This window comes from Gracilinanus agilis, chromosome 2 (genome assembly GCF_016433145.1).
Source record: "Gracilinanus agilis isolate LMUSP501 chromosome 2, AgileGrace, whole genome shotgun sequence".
Classification (NCBI taxonomy): Eukaryota; Metazoa; Chordata; class Mammalia; order Didelphimorphia; family Didelphidae; genus Gracilinanus; species Gracilinanus agilis.
The window spans coordinates 437,762,602-437,776,936 of NC_058131.1; the positions used below are offsets into that span (position 1 = coordinate 437,762,602).

Consider the following 14,335-nt stretch of genomic DNA (forward strand, 5'->3'; position numbering starts at 1 on the left):
TTGCTCTTCTTATATCCTATACTTCAAAGCTCAATTCTGTTTAGTAAATACTTATATATTAAGTGCTATGCCAGAGAGAGGGAGAGAGAGAATTTATTCTTGTCCTCAGGAAACTTACATTCTACTATAAAATCCAACATATATACAGAAAAGTAAACGTAAGATAATTTGAGGAGGGAGACCACTAAAAATTAGAGATTGGGAAAAGGCTAAGGGAAATTAGCAAAGGATTCCCAAGGGAGATGGAAAGGAGGAGAGAGAAGTTGATTCTACCCCTAAAATATCTCTCATAAGTTATAACAACTTATTAGATATAGGGATAAAATAGAGGGAGAAGCTGAAGGTGATTAAGATATTTTGGCCCAAGTGATTAGAAGAACAATGATGCCTTCCATGGAAATAGACTAATTGTATTATAGATATTGTTGGGACATATAGGAGTCTGCATTTTAGGAGTCAGTTAGTCAGTGGGCATTTATTAAATATCTACTCTTTGCTAGGCACTATGCTAAGAGCTGAGGAAACAAAAAAAGCAAAAGGCAGTCCAGAGAGATACATACGTAAACACATATATACATATAATAAATAGGAAATAATTAAAAGAGAGAAGGCAGCTGAATTGAGAGGGTTGTAGGAAAGGTGCCATGTAGAATATGAGATATGACTTGAAGGAAAGCAGGGATTCCAGGAGGCAAATATGAGGAGGAAAAGAATTTCCAAGCATGAGGATATAACCAGAAAAAAAAAAAAAACCAACCCTAGAACTAAGAAATGGAATGTGAAACAGCAAGGCGTCCAGGGTCACTATATTCAAGAGAATATATTGAGTAATAAGCTACGTGAAAACTGGTGGATATGTGGAGCCAACTAATAAAGGACTTTAATGTGAAGTGAAGGATGTTGTAATTGTTCTTGGAAGTGACAAAGGACCACAAGTTTGAGTAGGGGGTGATATGGTTGGACCTGCACTTTAAGAAAATCACTTTGGTGGCAGAATAGAATGTATTGAAATATGGAAAGAGTTGGAGCAGCCAAACCCTCCATCCAGTTATTGTAATATAAATGATTTATATTGTAATTTAAATCAAGCATGAGATGATAGTGGCCCTGTATCAGGCTGGTGTTAGTATCAGAGGAGAGAAAGAAGGTAACTTCAAGAGATATTGCAAAGGCAAAATCAACAGATGTTGGCAATAGATTGAATATAGGAGGGGGTGAGACATAATGAGGAGCTGAGGATGACAGCCTGCCTGGAGACCTGGGAGGATGGTGGTGGCCTTGACAGTGAGGAAGATTAGGAGGTGAGGGAGGTTTAGAAGGAAGGATAATGAGTTCTATTTTGGACATGTTGAGTTTAAAATACCTACTGGATGGGCAACCAATTTGAGATATTTGAAAAACAGTTGGAGATGTGATATTGGTAGTCAGCAGAAAGATTAGGAAGATAGATTGGAGAATCATCTGTGGTAATTAAATCCTTGGGAGCTAATAGATCAGAAGAGAAGAGGACCAAGGACAAAAAGACATAAAATTTGGAAGATATTTTCAAAGAAATGATAACTAAATCCACAAGATTCCCCAAAGAAAGAAGTATAGAAAGAGAATCAGATGCAGAAACAGAATCTCGAGAGCAGATTTCTCAGATTTCTGCTCATAATTCACCACCTTTACAATAATAAGGAGAGAATGTGCTTTTTCAACTCTTTTGTGGTATCAAACTTAATTTCATTATGTGTATACAAATTTGTTTCCCTTTTGCTTTTTCAAGTTATGCGATTTTGTGTACTGCTTTTTATTCTCCTTTTTAAAGCAGTTTGAATAAATCTTCCCATATTTTTCAGATATTCATGTTCATATTTTCTTATGACAAAATTTTATTACATTCATGTATAGACAGTTTGTTTAGCTATCCTTAAGTTTGAGTGGAAATCTACTTTGTTTTTATATCTACTCCAGAAAACTGCTACTATTAACTATTTTGGTGAAAATCTTTCTAGTTTTATCCTTTGGAATATATAATTAGCTAGATGTCTGAGTCAAAGGATAAGAATGTTTTAGCCATTTAAACTTTTTTTCGATTCTTTTTTTATGAACTTAAGCATCAGTAAACAAACATTTCAATAAGCAAGTAAAAAATTTTTTTTAAAACAGAAAAGGAATTGTATACGAAACTATGAATTTCTATTATGTCTATTTTAAAAGAAGATATTATATAGAACGGGTTAGCACCAAAATCGCTCTGCTTTTCTTCTGTCTTCTTCTGAACTTCATTCTGTTCTCAACTGGGTATTTTATAAATGTTACATTCATGTTTTTTGGCATCACTATTACTAGCCATTTGTTTCCCCTATAATTCTCCACATCTTCCCCTCAACCCCAAAAGGGATTCATTGTACATTGTCAAGCAAAAACATATTGACATCATTCCTACCAGGAAATGGAAGCGTGTTTCATTATAGTTTTCTGGAATCATGATTGATCATTTCATTAATCAAAATTTTGGAAGTCCTTCAAACTTTGTTTCCTTAATGCTATTGTAGTCATTATATAAACTGTTATTCTGATTCCACTCATGTTACTTTGCATCATTTCAAATCCATCCCATTTTTATGTTGTAATAATATTCTGTTATGTTAAGATAGCATTTTGTTCAGCAATTCTTTATTTTGTTTCAGGTTTTTTTGTTTTTGTTTTCTTCAATAAAAGATACTGCTTTTAAGTATTTTTTTCTTTTTAGAACTCCTTATCCTGTAACTTAGACTTCTGTGAGTTTTAATACATGCCTGGTACAGTTATCACCAAGTTAAAGAGGATGTTCTTTTTGCTCATTTTTCAGATATAATCCAAAATTGTTTTCCAGAATGTTTGGACCAATTCATTGCCTCCACCAATGATATTCTTATCTTTCCACGAACTTTATAGCCTTAACTATCCCCATCTCTTATTATCTTTGCCATTTCTCTTTCTATTGGTGATTTGGAGCATTATTTTGTATGGTTGTTTGTAATTTGTTTTGAGAGAACCATTCATATTTATCCACTGGGGAATGACTCTTGGCTTTATATATAGAGGTGTGGATCAACACACATACAGATAAGTAAATCCAAACTTTATTACCAAATAGGTAATTTCCCAGAGATAATAGGGAGATGACTAGGATCTGAATATTAGCTCATCCAGAAGGTGGCTCCTGAGCTGAGCTCTAAGGAATTTCTAAGAGGCAGGATATGAGATATCAGGTAGACAAGTTTGTCTTAAATTTAGAGTGCATCATTGAAGGATGAAGTGAAATCAGGCCAGACACTATAGGAAGACAGACTGAAGCCAGATTTTGAAGTGCTTTAAAGGCTATTTGTAGTTGTTTGCATTTCATAATGAAAGAGATAGGGCATTACATGATTAGAAATGTGCTTTGGAAATATTAATTTGAGAACCATATGGCAGATGGTTTGGTGAAGGGAGAGAGACTGACTATAAGTGGGGAGATAATTTTTTGTCAGCTCCGTTTCGTGTGTTATTTTTTTTAAAATTTTATTGTCATGCAAAACACACTTCCATATTAGTCATTGTTGTTAGAGCACACTCATACATAACCAAAACCGCAAAATAAAACCAAAGATACACTGATGTGAAAGATGACTCCCAACAGTTCTTTCTCTAAAGTTCTCTTCCCCATCATAAGTCTTTCAGGATTGTCCCAGATCATTGCATTGTTGAGAGTAGCCAAGTTTTCACAGATAATCATTGTCTAACATTGCTGTTCTAGATTCCATATGGGTGGGCTTTTTCATGCTATTTGGTTATTAAGGAAGCCATGTCAACACACGCATAGGTACCTCTGCTATCAAGGGAGGCATAGCTTGAACCTTAATCTCCAGGCCAAGCAAGTCCCTGGGATAGCTTTGTTGCATTTCTAGGAAAAACTAATCTAATATGCTTGGGAAGCAGGATTAGGATATTGTTCTCTCCACATTCCACTCCTTGGTGGTAAAGTCCTCAGGGTCATCCAGAACACCTTCCACCACTTAAATATCTTTAGTACTCTTACAAGATAACACTATTTTCTGGATATGAGGAGTCTAGTAGAAGATGTATTAGGAGAAAAAAAGAATGAAAAAAAAATTAAAAAGATAAATTAAAAAAGATAATAAAAGCAAAATAGATACACAATTCAGAATTTTAATAACTCTTTGATGGATTGAGAAAAATAGGAGAAAATGTGCAAAAGCAATACTAGAAACATCAAAGCTATTGCATAGTTTGATACCTCTGGCATAGTCAATAATTCTGTATATATTAAGGTCATCTGTGGCTAAAAGGTGATAAAGCTCTTAATTGCAACCTGTCCTAGGATCTCAATATTCCCTAGATCACACCATTGGACACCATCACCCCAGAAATCACATCAGAGAAATTATAACCAAATATTTGTCCCTTTGAGTCTCCCCTTCTTCCATAAGGGCTAAATAAGGACTCGTAACCCATTTTTATCTAGAACTAAAGATCATCATCGTCTACTAGTAAATCCTTTTTTTTCCCAAGTAAATACACATTCAAAATAGCTATATAGTGACAATTTCACCTTATTCAGGCTATTAGAAAGTGAGACACCTCCCAGAAGTATCAACCTCTAGCATAGTTGTCACCTCTTTGTGAAGGGACCTAGACAAGTATGATTTTAAATGTACTGTTTCCATTTAATAATAGAAGCCAGAAAGAGAATGTGAGTTCTTCAAAACTTAGAATCCAATAAGTTTTTGGCATTCCTTCTTAGACTATAGGAAGGTGAATGTTAGTTTGTCCTGGACTGGTTTCTGGAATCCTCTGGTTTCTCCTTCTCTACTAGATTCCCTAGAATTTGACTGAAGAGTTTTAATCTGGATTTCCTTAGGACTTTATTGATTTCCTATTCCTTGTTTCTTTTATGGGGCACTATCTTATTAGGGCTTTAGCCACTGTGATCTCATGAGTTCTAGTCAATATCATGTCATCAGCGTATATTGGTGTTCTCAGAGAAGGGAAGCCTCTAGATTTCTGCTCCCCCCCCCCCCCCATAAGGTAGCAGTAGGAGGAAAAAGAAGGCAGAATAGATTGGACTCCTTTCCAAACTGCTCCTATAGCCCACCATAAACTGCCAGATAATGTCTTTCTGCCTTCCTGATAAATCATATGGGATTGTGGTGAGAGAAATTGGAATAATGATATCCTTCAGCTTTCTTCAGTCGCCATCACTAGGGAAGAAATAGCTTTTACTTGTCTAGGGACCCTTTGTTGTTTGGTATCAACTATATGGAGTGGTTCAGGCAACTCTTAGGGTTTTCCATTTGGGCCCACCCAAAATTAGCCATATAAAAGTTATTGAAAGGATAGCTACTAACTCCTAACAAATTATATTCCTTCTCTCCAAAAGGATGCACTTTGGATGATCCAAATGGGGCAAAAGCTTTTAGGGGATGTAATCTTAGAATTGGATGGAGTTGAAAGGTCCCTACTGGTCTGGTGCTAGACATGAAGGGTCAGTTTTACTAACTATCCCATAGCCTAGCCATGTATTGCTTTCTTATTAATCCTGTGTTTCAAGAGCCCCTGCTGGCTAATTCTGTGCCTTGTCCCCTTATCCTCAGATTATATTTTCTCAGGCCCCAGCAATTCCTATCTGCCTTCCAAATTCTCCAGTTCTTAGTCCACGCCTGTATAGATTGGGACAGGGGTAGGGAGGGAGGAGGAAGATAGAAAAGAGGAAAGCCTATAGGCTAAAATCTAATTCAAATTGGGTTCCACCCAGAGAATAAGATCTAGTCATAGTTTGTGGTACGCCATGTGAGGACCACATAGGTCCAATCTTTCAAACCCATTTCCTATAGGAACTTACTGTCATCCCTTGTATACCTCCATTGATTGCAATGTCAATTCACTTTTATGGATTTAGGTACTGGAAAAATAGAAAGGGGACAGGATTTTAAATGCAAATTGGAGGATTTTTATATTTAATCTTGGAGGTAATAGGGAACACTGGAATTTGTTGAATAGGAGAGTGATATGACCAGATCTGTGTTTAGGAAGATTTTTGATAGCTGAGAGGAGGATAGATCAGAGTGGGGAGAGAAGGGAATAAGACTAACCAGTTAGCTGTTGCTGTAGTCCCCATATAAAGTGATGATGAGTTGCACCAGGGTTGTAGCAATGTCAGAAGATAAAAGGGGGATTTATGACAGATATCCTGAAGATGGAAGTGAAAAGACTTGGCAACAGATTATACATGAAGATGGAGTCCTGGAAAATATACCCACTATTGTTGGTAATGACCTGGATGAAGGGAAGGAAACTGAAGAGTTGTCTCATGGGGTGGGAAGAGAACTAGGAGAGAGTTGTGAATCTTTGTTGAATATGATGGGAAACATTGGAGTTGAAGTTAGGAGACCTAAATTCTCTTCTAGGTTTCTACACTTACTAGCTCTGTGGCAATGATCCAGTCCTTTAATCTCTCAAATTCTTTCCTCAGCTGTAAAATGTGGGTAATAATACCAGAACTGTTGTGAGAAAAGCATTTTGTAAGTCTTTGAGCTATAGAAGTGGGATCTTTTATGTACAACTCTGACCATGTCAGTTCTGTACTTAGAAATCTTTTCTAGCCCCCCTTTCTCTACAGGATCGTGGTATTTGATGCCCTCCACAATCTTGCCCTGCGTCACTGACTGCATCTCCTATTACGTTCTGGCTCAGCCAGACTAGATCACTTGTCACCCCTGCATCTATCCTTCTTCCTTCTTGTTCCACACCCTTGTACATACTGTTTCCTTTGCCTGAAATTGCTCCATTCCCCATCTGTCAAAGTCCTGTCTTCCAAAGTATATCACAAAAGTTATCTTTTCCATGAATACTTCCTCGATTATTCCCTTCCATAGCTATAAGCCATCACTGAATACCAACAGCATTATTTCATGTCCATTCTCATACTCTGTCTTATATTATAATTTTCTTTTTCTCTCCCTAGATTAGGAACTCTGAGTAGTGTGAACTGGTTTTCATAATAGTTATTATGTAAAATGTAATTGCATGAATAAGTAATTCATAAGGTTTCACAATTATTTTCTTCACAACAATCCTAGTACAAGTATTCCCATTTTACAAAGGAGGAAACTAAGGACCAGAGAAAGTGATTTTGTGTTGTCACATCCCCTGGAAAACCTGTGTTTCTATTGCAAGTCTCTTGAATCCAAGTCCAGAGTTGTTTTCAGCTATATCATATGGAATCTCCATGTTCCCCAGCTGAGATCCCTGCCCACAGCATGTAGTCAGAAATTAATTGGATGGAATGAAGTAGAAATTAAAGTTATCAATCTCTGGGGTCTAAGCCAAATCAGCTACATTTAACTAGTTCTCTCTCTTTGTTTCCAGCGCTCATTCACTCTGATAGTGGAGGCCTGGGATTGGGATAACGGCACTCAAAATGGTGAGTATTTGCCCAAAATGAGAGTCTCTTGATAGGATGACTTGTGTCAGTGCAAGGGTTATGAGGAGGGAGGCAGGACTGGGATTGGGCCCTAAAACTAGGATTTGGGAAAGGGTGAGTTTAGTTTGGTCTTCACCAAGTAATAGAGTGAGAAGTTATTTTGTTTCTCTCCCAAGATAGCTGGGAGTGGATTGCTTCCTGTCTCCCAACCTTCACAACTCAGCAGAGGCACAAAGTTGTTGAGGGGTGTGTCTTGTGCAGACTGAGGTTGTGGTTGGATGATGAGGTCTCAAGAGGTTCCTATAGTTAAATTATTCTTTGAAAGTATCATATAGAGCAGCATTGGCAAACCTTTCAGAGATCACATGCCCAAACTGCACCTTCAGACTGCCTGTGTGACACACACACACACACACACACACACAATCACTCTCTCTGTTTCTCTGTCTCTCTCTCCTTCTCCCTCTCTTCCCTCCTCTCCCCCAGAGAGCAGAGGGAGGAAGTGCTTGCATTGGCCTCTTGGGCAGAGGGACAGGGCTTGTGAAAAATGTTCTCAAGCACTTTGGAGAGGGAATGGAGCAGCCCCTTCTGGCATGCCGGGGCATGTGTGCCATGTTTTCACCAATACAGGTATAGGGTATAGTGAGATAAACTGATAAGGATTAATTATTGATGATTACACCAGCCAACCTGATGAATTCACAGTATGTAATTGGAGAAAGTTAAGGTGCCTTCTTGTTGCACAGAAACCAAAAGGAATTTTCACAGAAAACAGATTGTTTTTTCACCAATTCTAAGAAATATAGTATTTCACCTGGGGCACATTCAAAATGTCAGTACAATCAATGACAAAACAATTTGGGTGAGCTTGAGGTTGCCTAGGGCATTAAGAGCCAATTTCTATCAACTTCAATTCTTCTGTTACTTCTAGAAGCTTTGTTGGGACCAGCCTTTTCTGGGCAGAGTGGTAGTTTTTTTCTTGTTTTTGCTTTTTTTTTTTTTTAGTTAAGGGAACACTTTGCTACCAACAATATAGGTGATAATTACCATTGGTTGAATTGTGTAACTATATATTTGGGGAGTGGGGAGGAGGTAAGTGTAATCTCCAGGCCCATCAACTATGATGGGCTTAGGTCATCATGAAGTCAGAGAAGACTTAATTTTCATTTCCTTAAGAAAGTGCCACATGAATGTAACAGAAACTCTGTTGTGAGACATTAGGTGAGGCATCTGAAAGGACCATATTCCAAGTTAACCAAGAGCTGTCCATATTTGGGAATATAAACATATATATAGAAAGTACCTCCTTTGATTTGCTGGGCCTAGCAAATGTTTAGCCGAAGTGAGAAAAGTATAGTAGAGGTTTATTTAGGATACTCCATATTAATTAAATTTCCATTGTACTATCTTATAAAAATCACAATATCAGGGAGCAGGTTGTAGCGCTATTAAAATCTTAAATATAACATGGAGAAATCCTTCACTGAAACCTGATGGAATTAGAAGAGAGTTTTTATTTCCCCTTTTAGAGGTGTTTTGTTTAACCCTTACCTTCTGATTTAGAAGCAATACTATGTATTAATTCCAAGGCAGAAGAGTGGTCAGGGCTAGGCAATGGGGGTTAAGTGACTTGCCCAGGGTTACACAGCTAGGAAGAGTCTGAGGTCAAATTTGAACCCAGGACCTCTCATCTCTAGGCTTAGCTCTCAATCTACTGAGCCACCCTGCTGCTGCCCCCTAGAAGTTTTAAGAAGTTCCTTAGGCAGACTTGATGGAATTAGAAGGCAACCTTTTCCCTAATGGCCCTTTAAAAATCTAAACAAAATCTTCAGTGGAAGCAGGAAGTTGAAGTAGAAAGCAGCTTTGAGGAAATAACCCTGGCATCAAAGAGCTACAAAGGAAGAATCCAGCTTTGGGGAGAAGAATCACTCGTAGCCATCAGCTGCGCTCTGGTAGAGGGATAGGGGAAGGAAAGATTGTTTTCTCCTCTCCCCATACTCCCATCATACCCATCAGAGAGCAGGCTTAAGGAAAGTTGAAATAGCTCTGAGGAATAGGACCTCTGCAGCAGGGAAGAGAGTCAGATATGGAGAGAGACTTACTCTGGCAGTTAGAAATTAAGCTGACCAGCCCATAGAAATGCTGAGCCCTGGGAAGAGTAGTGTGATAAAACTACAGGAAGAGAAAGGATTTTAGGATCCAATAGTCCTGGAGATGTAGGCTGGCTTGACCACATGTATTTCCTATCTGTGTGCTTCTCCACTAGAGTACTCTGTGTGTGTGGCCATTGTTCCTACTGGGCTATGTGTATTGATGGAGGAATGTGTCGCAGTTTTACGGAGGCAGTATTTTATAGCTACTCTTCCTATTTTACTGTGTCAGAAAATGTTTTTGCTTTGAACTTATTATCTATTGATTGACTATTAAGGGGGCTCTTGAATTGTTGTTTTAGACATATAGACTCCTAGAGGATCTTGAATCCAGGGCAGCTGACTCTCAGAGACCCAACTTGTAAGCATGAGTTTGGGGTAGCTTTAGAGAGAATACAAATGGAAAGGGTGATGGGTTTTGAGTTAGGAGACTGAGGTTGGAATCTTAGCTCCAACATTTACTAGCTGTTTGACCTTGGGGAAATCATATAAACTCTCTGTGTTTCAGTTTTATTATGTGTAAAATGGGGATAATACTTTTACTACTACCCCACAGGATTATTGGGAGGAAAATGCTCTGCAAACCTTAAAGTGTTATATAAATGTAAGCCAATACTAATATTATTAATTAATAATTACATTGTTAATAATAAAATAATATTATGTCTTTCCCCAGCCACACTTCACAACTTCTTGAACCTGTTCTCACACCTGTAAAATGGAATTAATAATCCTTGCTCTGCCTTCTTCTCTGGGGAGTCTAGATATCAAAAGATAATGGATAAAAGAGATAGATAAGAACCAGATCTAGGACTTCTTTGGTATATAGGGCTTCCAGGCAAGGAAACCTCCTCGAATACACATCTGCTATTTAGTCTACCTAGAGCTCTGTTGTGGAACCTATGGTATGCATGCTGGAGGGGGCTGCTCCCTTCCCCCTCTCCACACAAGCCTAAGGACATTTCTCACATGACCCACTCCTCTGCACAGCATCTGATGGGGAGTGCTTCCTCCCTGCCCTGTCTGGGGTAAGGTGGGGGAGAGGGGGCTCACATGCAGCATGAGGATTGCAGGTTGGGCACTCAGTCTCTAAAAAGTTCGCCATCACCTGCCTAGAGCATTGAGAGGTCAAGTGACTTGCTAATTCAGGCAGGTGTGGGTTGGGACTCAAACTTAAGTGTCCTGGACTTGAAAGTCCAGGACATCACTATGCCACATTACATCAGCTGAAAGTAATATGGGAACCACAAGCATCTATAGTGATCATTAATGAGAAAAATCATGCTAAAACTGGAAAAGAGTATGCCACAGTAGAAAGAATGGCATATACATATATGCATGTGTACATATATAAATATATAACACATATGCTCATGTATGTATATAATATCTTGTTTAAAAACCAGTTCACGTATCTTTATTGAGCTCCACTAGATACCTAGTCCTGATCTTGTAGGAGGTGGAGATTGGTAATCATAATGGAAATTAGGAAATCTTTTCTTCAATCCCAGAGCTATTAGTTCTTAGTTCCCAGTTCTATTTGATCTCAGAAGTTGTCCCTTCTCAATTTACCCATATGTAAAATATGAATTGGATTAGATAATCTCTAAGGTTCCATCAAGTTCGGACATTTTATGGTTTTGTGACTACTTAACCTTTAGGTTCTTGAATTGAGTATCCTAAATTTTAAAACAGAAACCTGACTGAGGAAGAAGCCAGATGACTTTTTAAATAAGTGGACTCTCCTTTAATCTGCTTGTCTTGGAGGAGCAACAATCATTGTATGGAGGTAGAGGGAGAGGGAAATAACGATCTAATTTCTTTTTTTGGTACAGTCCTCTTTCTTCCCCCAACTATGTTAGAAAAAGCATCACTTTTCAAGTTCGTACAAAACACCATCCTAACAAAAGCATCCCTTCCTGGAAAGAAGGGAAATTTATTAAGTGTGGTGCTTTAAGTGGATGTTACTTGCAATCAATCAGTAAACATTTATTAAATGCCTACTGTGTGCCAGGCATTGTACTGAGTGCTGGGATACAAAAAGAGGCAGAAGACTATTCTTGCCTTCACAGAACTTAAAATCTAATAGAGGAGACAACATGCAAACAAATATGTACAAACAAGCTACATGCTAGATAAATACAAAAAAAATAACAGAAAGAAGATGCTAGAATTAAGTAGAGTTGAGAAAGACTTCCTGTTGAAGATGAGATTTTAGCTAGTACTTGAAGGAAACCAGACAGGTCAGTAAATGGAGTGGATGAGAAAGAACATTCCAGGCATGATGGTTAGTTAGGACAGCAGGAAAAATGCCTGGAGCTGAGAGATGGAATGTCTTGTTCGAGAAACAGCCAGAAGACCAGTGTAACTAAGAGATCAGTAAGAATGTGGAGAGGAGTGGACTTCAGTGTCACAGAGATTTGGGTTCAAGTTTGGGCTTTGACATATACTTTTGGGCAAGTCACTTTACCTGTCAGTTTTTTAGGAAACTTTCTAGAGCCATTGAAATCAATGCAGTTGCTGATCTTTTTTAGTAGAGGGAGTTTCCTCATTGGGAATTCCATAAATTCACAGAAGTACAGCTCTGTCCTGCCCTTCCACCCCAACATACATAGTGTTTTAAGTTTTCAAAGCATTTTATACGCATTAATCTAATTTCAGCCTCCTAAGTCTTGTGATGTGGATATTGTAGACATTGTAGACGTATTATTATCCCCATCACAGGCTGAATTTGTTCAATATTCTTAGTTCAATATTCTGCCATAGCCTGTTATGTTATATTGCCTCATCAAAGTGTGGTGTTACAGAATCCTAGGTATGAACACCTCTAATTTAGATAATTCGCTAAATGGATTGCCTGAAAGAGCCAGTATTGCATAGCCAGAAAACCAGTTCACTTATTGGGAGAATCAAGTCCATCATAACTAAAACCAGTCCATTTTTGATCACTTTTTGAATTGGGAAGTTAAAGAACACTAGAGCTGGAAGATCATCTATACAGTGTTAATGACTGCAACCCATTTACCTTATAGGTTAGAAAATTAAATTAAAGATGAAAATGTTAAATTACATTAAATAAAATTTAAATTAAAAATTTTCCCCTGGAAGTTAACAAATGATACAAATATTTTGCTATATCACATGCACACACATCAACTTGAGAATTTGAAATTTTAAGCCAAACAGATGGTTACTTTTCTTCTCAAGTCAAGACAGAAATGGAAATATGTAAATAAGGAATTTATTATTTAGTATGTCAAAAACCTCAACCCTTCATCAGATCTTCATATTTCAGAAAAACCAACAAATGAGAGCTATAGAGGCACAAGCTACATGGAATCATAATTTGTTACATTCTTAGAGAAATATAAAGAAATATTTGACCTTTTCAAGGATAAGCATTTTCAAAAATAGGTCCACACTTCTGAAGACCATGATCAGTCTTCCAACATCTATTATAGGAAACCCAAATATGTGCTTACCAGCAAAATCCATGGAGAATACAGATAAATACAGAGAGATGGCCACATATACATTTTCTAGAGTTTCTATAGTTGGTGTTCACTAAATATAGGAAGCTGAAAGGAAAATTTCACAAGCAGGGTAGATTCAACTATTTCTCATAGGAGCTTTCTGGAGACCAAAGTGAGTTTTGGAGGTTATATTTTGGAGGTCTTTTAAGTATCTGTTAGATATAAACACTTGCCTTTTGATGATTCAGGAGTGAAGATTCACATGGGCTTTTTAGACTACCAATATTTAAGCAGAGGTTGAATGATCCTCAATAGAGAGTAAACTACTAGTCATTAGAGGTATTTGAGCAGACCAATCAATGGAAGTTACAGAAAAACAGTTTTGTATGAAATAAGAAGAATTTCTTAATAGAGCTACCCCAAAATAGAACTTGCTTCCTGGAAGGTGGCTTAAGTGGAGGCTAGATGATCATTCTATAGGGATATTGTAGAGGGGATTCCTATTCAGATAAGGATAGGCTTTTGAGATTCCATAACTCATGGAACACAGTAGAGACACTTATTAAATCTTTGGATTGAATTTGTTATGTGGAGACCTTTCAGGTTTGAGAGATAGGAGACAAAGAACCTAAATCATTAGCTCCAACAAGCCTTCAATGATGGCATTTTGTAACCTTCTTCTGTTGGTTTTGGGTCAGAGGGAAGGGGTCTGGATTTTATTGCTATTTAAGTGGCTCGTTTTAATTTTGGATTATTTTGGTAAGAAAGTGATCTGACAATGAGGCTTTGATCTAGAAAGAACCTTAATCAGAACCTATAATTTCATAGCTGTGACAGAGAAAGGAACACATTTGTCTTGTCTTTTAAACCCCAAGGACTAGATAGATTCTTTGAACTGAAAGCAACTTCCAAAGTCTTTCAGTCTAAATTGAGATTATATGTTCAGGGTGGCAGAGCTTGGACTTGAACCAAGGTTTCCTGATTCCCACCCTGAGACTCTTTCCACTATTGTAGATCAGGAAGGAACCTGTAGGCCTCGTTTTACAGAGGAAGAAACTGAGGTCAAGAAATGGAATGTAACTTCCCAGAGATCCCCTATCATGTTGTGGCTAGTAGTACAAATTCCTCATATTGCTGTTAGAATGAGGTTCCATTGATTATTCTACCCACTAGAAGCAGTAACTTTAGGTAAGAACATTTCCTAACTGAATCAGACAATCATAACTGAGTATGAACATGGCTAATACACCTCTTGGAAT

At 37.7% G+C, this 14,335-nt stretch overlaps 1 protein-coding gene across 1 annotated transcript in view; it reads left to right on the top strand.

Annotated features, from left to right (window-relative positions):
- The window catches only part of JAG2 (jagged canonical Notch ligand 2), a 148,596-nt gene that overhangs the window by 58,795 nt on the left and 75,466 nt on the right, over positions 1-14,335 (top strand). The window contains exon 3 of the mRNA XM_044664728.1: positions 7,399-7,453. Within this exon, the coding sequence (XP_044520663.1) occupies positions 7,399-7,453 (55 nt within the window). The remainder of the gene's footprint in view (positions 1-7,398; positions 7,454-14,335) is intronic.